Source organism: Pteropus alecto, unplaced genomic scaffold (assembly GCF_000325575.1).
Source record: "Pteropus alecto unplaced genomic scaffold, ASM32557v1 scaffold110, whole genome shotgun sequence".
NCBI classification, from domain to species: domain Eukaryota; kingdom Metazoa; phylum Chordata; class Mammalia; order Chiroptera; family Pteropodidae; genus Pteropus; species Pteropus alecto.
Window position 1 is genome coordinate 10,242,720 of NW_006431920.1, and position 8,665 is coordinate 10,251,384.

The window sequence follows — 8,665 nt, forward strand, 5'->3', positions numbered from 1 at the left end:
TACCCCACCGCTTCCTAGAAGCCCTACCCAGGGCTGGGCATGCCCAAGCCTGCAGAGGCCCAGATATTCAAAAAGGATGGCAAAGACTCGTGTGCTCCCAGGAGAGCTTTCCAGTGAGACCAGACCGCTCCCTTGTAGCCCTGAACAAAGACCGTGGAAAATTCCCCCAGATTTAGAGCCAAGAGACCCAACTGTGCCTCCAACCAAACTCCACAACTGTGGCCACGCTTCCTCCTTCATTCATGAGTTGATGACAGATGGTAATCTGGACCCGCAAGAGGGCAGTGGAAACAGAAGGAACAGATTTAATTTACATTTTGGAGGCAGCATCATTGGTGGGGGTTGGATCTGGGACGCAGGAGAAAGGGAAAGACTGAGGATATTATTGGACTCCTGGTTCGAGCTCATGAGAATATGTAGTGCCATTTGCTGAAAGGAGATAAACCGAGGGGAAGAACAGGTTTTAAAGTGACGAGTTTAGTTTTGGCCAAATTTGAGGTGCCTATGAGATAACCAAGAGGGGTTATCAAATAGACATTGGTTCCAGGACTGGAGCTCAGAGGGTGGTCCAGGCTACAGAAATAAAGTCAGCATATTTAGGAGTGAGTACTGAGCAAGATGGGCGGGGGCGGGGGGGGGCACACTTCAATACAGATGAACTCTTTATTCTCTCTGGCTTTCATTTTCTTATCTCTAAAATGAAGGATTGGACCAGAAAGTCTCTGGTTTTTTTCCAGGATATTCTGTGATTCCCATACTTTGGAGTTAGTCTTGGGGGACCGCACACCTTCCTTGTGCTCCCTTACCTACCTTTAAGCAGTACTGCCTCTAATGGCAAATGTGGAAAAGTGGCAGCCTTACAGGTGATTAGAACCAGAGCCTAGAAAATGCTGAAGGATCTAGATGGTGCATGCATGGACATTTCCCTAAATTCTAAGACTAAGGACATGAGCATTAGTGTCCCCTTACACCTTGACAAAGGTAAGTTGAGAGCAAATAAAATAAGGCTTACAGATTATCCTAAAATGTCACAGATTGAAAATACAGTTATGTACTTTTTGGGTGATGAAGCCATAGGAAAATCAGAGGTATTTAGGGGAGCTCTGGTCCTGTAAGCATGACATCATGGAGGCCAACAGAATCCCAGGCTCTCTGCATTGCAGCCATGAGCCGGTTTGGAGCTTTCTCCATTCACACTCTCTGCAGATTTATGAGCTGTATAATGGTGGCTCGGTGCCCGTGACATATGAGATCCAGACCAACGTCCTGTCACAGGTTCAGGAAAAAAATTTCGATCACCCTATCTTCTTCTGCCTCAACCCTCAAGGGGAGATCCAGCCAGGCACAACTGCTCGGGTCTTGTGGATCTTCTCACCTATTGAGGCCAAGACCTACACGGTGAGCAGCAGCCTGGGCTATCATGAGTGGGGGTTGGAGTTGGCCTCCTCAGCAGATCTTGCTCTGACCAGTCCCTTCCCCCATCCTCCTAATTTCCCAGGTAGATGTGCCAATACACATCCTGGGATGGAACTCAGCCATCATCCACTTCCAGGGAGCGGGTTATGACCCCCATGTCATGGGGGACACAGCCCCTTTCCACAACATCTCATGGGACAGCAGCTCCACACACTCAAGACTGATGATCTCTAGACAGGTAGGGGTAAAGAAGCTAGAAAGACCTGAGGCCTAGGAGGAGCCTTGAGGGCCCAGGGTGGCCAGTGCAAAGGGAAGGGGAGGCTGGGAAGGAAACGAGATGATGCTGAGAAAGGAGGAATACAGAGATGAAGCCTGGAACCAGCCCTTCAGATTTAGGATGCACCACCAGCTTCACAAGAGGCTTACCCTGCCACCGAGTGCCCACAGGTGTTCCTGCTCGAGCCACTCCACCTGCTGCAGGGCCCTCCATCCCACCTTCTTTGGGCATTGGGATGGGGTTATTAGAAAGGGTAGAAAAAAGCTCTCCAATTCTAGGGCTGTAAGGTATTATCTTCAAACAGAACAGTCCCTCTCCTGGACCTAGATGGATTTTTCTGAAAGAAATCTAAGGTTAATAACAGTACCTTTATGCTCCTCATCGTTGGGAGGTCTGGCCCATTCATCCATCCACCCATCCGTCCATCTCCCCATTGACCCACATGCCCATTTACTCATCCATGCATCCGCACATCCACCCAGTTCTCCATGAATCTTTCCACGCACCCGTTCAGTCACTATCACCTCATACAGCTGCCTGTCCACCCTTCTGCTCCTGCTCCTTTTGGACTCTTACTGCAGGATGAGCACTGTTGAGGCCCTGGGAACACAGAGAAGAATCAGACATAGTCCCGACCCTGGAGGCGGTTGGTCTGGACAGAGAGAAAGTGCCCCTTTCATGTGGCCTCAGTCTTTCCAGACACTCCTACAACCTAGCTCCTATTCTGTGCCCAGCGATGATACCAACAGCTGATCACCCTTTAATTTACAACCATCCCTCAGGGACTTCCATTATGTTGAGTTCTATTTTCTCTAAGCAAATTGTGATTCCTCAGCCCTTCCATGCCCATTTTAGTGGTCAAAATCATAGGCTTTAGAGTGATATCGTCTGGGTTTATCCCAGCAGAACCTGAGTGAGACCTTTGGAGAAAATAGTTATGCTCTCCGAACCTTAGCAGCACATCTGTAAAATGGGGATAATAGTAGTATTTATACCATAGAACTACTGGGAGGATTGAATGCATGTAAATTGCCTACCATGGTACCTGGCCTGTCGAAAGCACCTGGTAACTGGCAGTGGTTGCTATGATTATTTCTTCACCTCCCAAAGTTGCTGCTGTATTGTCTCCACCAACAGAACGTCTTCCTGTCCCAGTCTCACATCTCCCTGGGAAATATTCCTGTGCAGAGCAAGTGCAGGCGCCTGCTGTTTTTCAACAACATCTCCAAGAATGAGACAATCATCTTTGTCTGGCAGCTGAAGCCTCTAGACTTAGGGGAGGTAAGAGTTTCCTGTGTCCACAGAATCAGAACCTTCAGCAGGGCTCCAGAAATATCTCATACTATCCCATCCCATCCCATCCCATCCCATCCCATCTTGTCCTATCCCATCCCCGTGAAGCTCCAGAGACTCCCTCCCCAAATCAACAGGTGTCCGTGAGTCCCATGAGAGGGAAGGTAGCTCCTGAAGAGATGATCCCATTTGTGGTGACTCTGAAGGCTTCGGTGCATGCCAGTTTCTACAGCATGGACCTGGTATGCAAGGTAGGATCAGCCCCAAAGAGAAGCTGGATGGAGCACAGCTCCCAGTCCTGGGTGGTGGGGCGGGCTATGAACTCCCCAGACTCCCAGAGAGCCTGTCCCTGAAAGAGTAGGGAGCCCACAGCACAGGTCTAGGGCAAGGCCTGGCTATAAGCCCCCCAGACTTTGGTCTTCTCCCTCCTTGTCCCGGGCGGCAGGTATACCGGCAGGAACTGCTGAAGCAGTACCATAAGGAACTGCAGGAGTGGAAGGACGAGAAGGTGCGGCAGGAAGTGGAGTTCACCATCACAGATAGGCAATCAGTGAAGGTGAGGAGGGCAGCGTGGGCCTTGAACACCACAGATCTTTCTGACTGGCCTTAGCGGAGGGGACAGAGGGAGTCATCCGAGGGGGTCCTACGCGCAAACCTAAGAGATTAGATTTCTTTCCTTATGCTAAGCACGGCGTCTCCGCAAGAGACTCTCCGGATATAGAAGGCTTCATGTAGTGAGTATTTAACGAGCGCCTTCTTAGTGCTGGGTACTGAAGACCCGGGGGAAACAAGATAGGGCTCACCTTCTGATGGAGGACAGTTCCACATGGTGGTTTGGGGTGCAGTCTCTGAGAACAAGTGGCCCAGTTTTGATTCCTGGCTTTGGCGATTTCCGGCTCTGTCATCTTGGTCAAGTTATTTAACTTCTCTGTGTCTTCAACTGTAAAATGTGATAGCTGGGGTTGGCTTCAAGATAATCCAGAGGTGGGGTGTAGCTGAGATAAGACTGGCATGAGTTGCTAATTGTCGAAGCTGGGTAGTGGGTAATGGAAGATTCTTTGTAGCATTCTCTCAACTTTTGTATACGTTTGAAATTTCCCAAGGTTAAAAGTTTTAAAAAGATTTTTAAATGCGAGTAAAACATCTGCTTCATAGCTCTGTTGGAGAATTAAATGAATTAATACGTGTAAAGTGCCCAGCCCCCCAGTAAGCATTCATTAAACATGGGCTATGAGCATTTGTAGGGGGAGACTAATGATAAATATGGGACAAAACATTTGTCTTGGTTCCTCCTACAATCTCTTAGCTTCCGCCATTCTTGTACCTGGATCACTCTTGTGTCTACCACACTGAACCCCCAGGGAGTGACTGCTCCCCTCTGAAGCTCTGGCCCAACTGTGGATGGAAATCATGTCTTGAGGGCATGGAAGAAAGGATTTCTGAATTAAATCTTAATAAGGGAGGCTGTTTCCTGTCATAGTCATACCAAACCACAAATCTCCAGGGCACAAGGACAAGCTCCCTTGGGGTAACCTGCATGTGTTTGATGACGTCTCCTCTTTCCTTCAGTTGGATGACCATATTTTACTTGTTTGCAGGCCACATTTCCCTAAGGAAGGTGTGGTTAGGAGTTGGGCAGGACCAAGAGGGCAACAGGTCCTGGGACTGGCCTTAGATCTCCGGTGGGTTAGCAGGAAGGGTGAGCAGAGGGGAGTCCCTCTAAGCCTCTTGTACTCTAAGCTGGGGTCTTTTTGCTTCCACAGAGAAGGGCATATTGTACAGCTTGTGAACCTATGAGGAGGTACAAGGTAAGGCCATAAACCCCAGGCCCATCTCCTTGGGATAATTTGAGAGGATCCTTGCTCACTCTCAGAAATACTTCCAACCCCTGGTCCAGCCTCCTAGAAGGGGAGGATGAAAGTGCCAGTGGGTGGAGTCAAACCCCTATGTGACCCCAAAGGCCTGGTTGGGGGGCTAGAGACCCATTGGTGATGGGAGCGCAGTCCCCAAACCCCTGCCATTCATGCCTCCCCCTTTCCGTCCCAAAGACGCTGCCCCCTATCAAGAAACAGCAGTCTCTCTGCCGGCCCACCAGCTGGAATCTTAAGATCCCAAAGGAGGAGACATCCTGGCCATGCCCCCAGCCGCCCTCGCCAGGCATGCTCTACTTGGGCCTCACTGCCAGGACCCACGCCACTGACAACTTCCTGGCCAACTTCTTCTCCGACTTTCCCCGATACTTCTTGCACCGGTGAACTCTCAGGGAGGGAGGGGTCTCCCTCTGCTCTCAACCACCTCTCCCACTCTGGAATGGGGGCTGCCCAGACCCAACCTTTGCTGAGGCTTAGAGCAAGTGCCATGCAGTGGGGGTTATGGGGCATTGCTGGGCCCAGGATGCCCCCATTACTGCTTAAGCCCTTATCAGGAGAGGGACAAAGAGCTAGAGCCCCTTAGAGAGCTTCTCTAGGTCCTATGCTGACTCTGAGGGTCGAGCTTAATTCCCCAAATGTAGTAGCACCATGTTTGAGTTAAAGCTGGGGCCACCTGAAATTCATCTATGTCTTTATGACGATGCGGCCACCACTACTGCTCATGCTCCCAACCCCAGCATGGTGGCTTGCCCAGGCCACTCAATGTCATGGCCCACCCAGGGAGCTGCCAAAGAGGAAGTACGCCAAGGAGGAGTTGAAGGCTTCTAAGAAAAAATCCCCTGACAAATGGGCCCCTATCTCAAAGCAGAAGAAGCAGCTACTGATTGACTGTCTCAACACAATCATCAGGTGACCACCTGGGCCCTCATTCCCTCATTCATTCAACTCTGGGTCCACCCACAGCCCCTAAAGTCCCAGCCCTTCCTTTCCTGAAGAATAGAACTTCCTTATAAGATCCTTCCACAAGTGGCAACAGGCCCTCCAGGAATGTACAAGTTCTAATGGAGTTGGCTAGAGGGATCCTAGGCTGGGTCCTGAGTTCCGCCCTGTTCACAGCTAGTAGATGAGGTCTGGAGCCAGTTAACATTCTCCCCAGGTTCCTGCCCCTCATCTGTGTAACTCTGACCTCCTGGCTCTGCTTCCACCATATAAGGTTCCCTTTTAAGACTCCATGGGGCCTTAAGACGCCTTCCTCTAAAGAAGGATGGGAGGGGCAATGGACCAAGAGCTCCCCTCCCCCACCTAGCACCTGTTTGTGGACACAGTAGGCAAGAACCGCCCACCCCGCTTAGGGAACCTTGAAACCAGAGCCCCACAGGGGGCTGCAAGGCCTCTTAGCAAGGACCTTGTCTCCCTTCCTGCCACCAGGGGCCTGCTGGAAGACAAGACCTTCCACGAGGCCATAGACCAAAGCCTGGTGGAGCCGGTGCCTTACTTTTGCCAGTTCTGGAATGAGCAGTCCGCCAGGCTCATGGCCCAGAACAGCAGCCTGCAAGTAGTGCCAGACCTGTCTCCGTCCTCCAACATCTGGGAGGACAGGGAAGGACGCAAGGAGCTGGAGGAGGACAAATGGAGGCTGGAGAAGAAGGAAGAGGGGGAAGAGGAAGAGGAGGAGCTGGAGGAGGAAGAGGAGGAGGAAGAAGACATAAAAGAGGAAGAAGAGATGGGCAAGGAGGAACTGGAAGTAGAGGATGTGATGGGGGAGAAGGAAGAGAAGTTGACCTGGACAGGGATCGAGCCCGCGCTGCAGCCCGTGTCCCAGGAGTCCCAGAAATGGCAGTGGCAGCAGCAGCTGAAGGTCATAATGAAGGAGGAGCAGGAGCGAAATGAAAAGGAGGCCATCAGCCGGTGAGCAGCCAGACCCAGGTGTGGGTTTGGAGGCGGGCTGTGTGCGGAGGCATCCTGCGAGGCAATGGTATACGGGGGGTGGCCTCTACTGAGTGCATCTCTTCCCAAGTCAGTGTTCACTGACATTACATTGGTAGCGTAAGGCCTGGGTGGGAGTATTTACAGAATGGAGATCTGAGCCTTGATATTTTTCTCCAAGACCCAGCTGTTAACATTCACCATCACACCACTTCGAAGGAGGGTATAGTCTTCATAGTCTCTTAAATGGTTTTCTAGAACCAGGAGAGAAGTACCACCTCTTCTTGCACCACCTTCCCCTGGGACGGCTCTGTGGCCACTTTCTGTCTGGGTCGGGATTCCGGAGCCCCAGTCCCTTCTGCAACCTCTCATCGCTAGACGCCTTTCCCCAAACCTGGCCCTGAGATGGGGACTGCTATTGCCTGGATTCGAATCCTAGCACTTGTACCAGCAGCATGACGTTTGGCAACTTGGGCCCTTTAAGCCAGTCTGAGTGTCTGTAGAATTGGAACAAGGATGCCTCGTAGTGTTGGGAGGGTGAGGAGTTAAATGAAAATCCACGTAGAGCACGCGGCACACGGTGCAGCACGGAGAACGCTGAGCGTGGCAGGTGGCGGCGCTGACACCCGCGCCCGCGTCCCCCGCAGGCTCCCGTCTTTCGCCAACCTGCAGGAGGCGCTGCTGGAGAACATTATCCAGAACATCCTGGTGGAGGCGAGCCGCGGGGAGGTGGTGCTCACCTCGCGGCCCCGCGTCATCGCCCTGCCTCCGCTCAGCTTTCCCAGGTGGGGGCGCCCGGGCCAGCGGCCGCGCGACAGCGCGGGAGGGCCGCGAGGGGAGGCAGAAGCGGGCAGGCTTGGCCCAAAGCCTCGCCTTCGCCCCTAGTCGAAGCTTTCTGTCTTCCAGGACTCCGACTCCGGACCTGCAGCCGGCGGCGCCCCTCGGACCACAACAAATCGAGGTGTCCCGGTTGGTGGCGCCGCCTCCTACTGATTCTTTGCCGTATCCAGAGGCCAGCCCCTCCGACTTCCTTCCCTAGCTTCTGCCCAGCCCCCTCTCCACCGCCCCACCAGTAAAGCATCTATCCTTTTTTCCGTATCTGCCTTGGCTTTATTTCCCCGACGCGGGAGCAACTCGCGCGCGCGCTCTGAGAGACCGATGGTAGGAGCAGCCGAAGCAGACCGCAGTGACTCATTGGAGACTTAGGGGCTGCGAGATTGCTCCTCTCCACTCCACACCACAGCTAGGCGAGAATTGTCGCGGCTCGCTGCCAGGCGCTGGCCCTGGTCTGGCCAGTGGAGGGCGCTTCCGGGAGGGGCCTGGCCGGCCTTAGCCCCAGCATAGCCTGGTGGATAGGAATGGAGCGCCAGGCCCGGTCAGTGCAGCAGGTGGCCGCGGGACGAGGTGACCACCCCTTTCCTTTCCCAGACACGCCTGCTCCAAGGCTCAGCCGTTCACCACTAGCCTTTTTCAGCAGCTCCCGGGCTTCCGGCACTCTGCTGAGAGGATGGAAGTAAGGGAAAAACCAAGTCACGTCCCAGAGGGCCAAGAACTAGACGCTGGGACGCGGGCGGAGGTCCCCGCCAGAAAGCGGGCCACACATCCTACAGAGACTCCCATCGTGAATCTGAATCCCCAGACCAAGAGTAGTCCCGCCTCCCCTAAGAGACCCACCTCCGCTCCCCCGAACCTCAGCCAGGCAGCCTCTATCTCCTGCTCCTCAGCTCCTCCCACCCTCTCCCCCACCCCCGCCAGAGGCAGGTGGGTGGAAAAGTGACATCTGGTGTTGTTCCAGAGGCGCCCAGGTCCCCGACAACTCCCCCCACCCCCTCCGCACACACACACCCGCCGCCAAGGCCTCCGAGGAGCTTAGGCCCCAGAG

At 53.3% G+C, this 8,665-nt stretch overlaps 1 protein-coding gene across 1 annotated transcript in view; it reads left to right on the top strand.

The window, feature by feature from the left end:
- CFAP65 (cilia and flagella associated protein 65) overlaps positions 1-7,822 on the top strand; it is a 33,146-nt gene extending 25,324 nt beyond the window's left edge. The window contains exons 25-35 of the mRNA XM_025043198.1: positions 1,207-1,398; positions 1,499-1,654; positions 2,831-2,974; positions 3,124-3,237; positions 3,432-3,542; positions 4,750-4,794; positions 5,035-5,237; positions 5,638-5,766; positions 6,286-6,765; positions 7,431-7,568; positions 7,690-7,822. Of these exons, the coding sequence (XP_024898966.1) occupies positions 1,207-1,398; positions 1,499-1,654; positions 2,831-2,974; positions 3,124-3,237; positions 3,432-3,542; positions 4,750-4,794; positions 5,035-5,237; positions 5,638-5,766; positions 6,286-6,765; positions 7,431-7,568; positions 7,690-7,822 (1,845 nt within the window). The remainder of the gene's footprint in view (positions 1-1,206; positions 1,399-1,498; positions 1,655-2,830; positions 2,975-3,123; positions 3,238-3,431; positions 3,543-4,749; positions 4,795-5,034; positions 5,238-5,637; positions 5,767-6,285; positions 6,766-7,430; positions 7,569-7,689) is intronic.
- Positions 7,823-8,665: the final 843 nt, after the last annotated feature.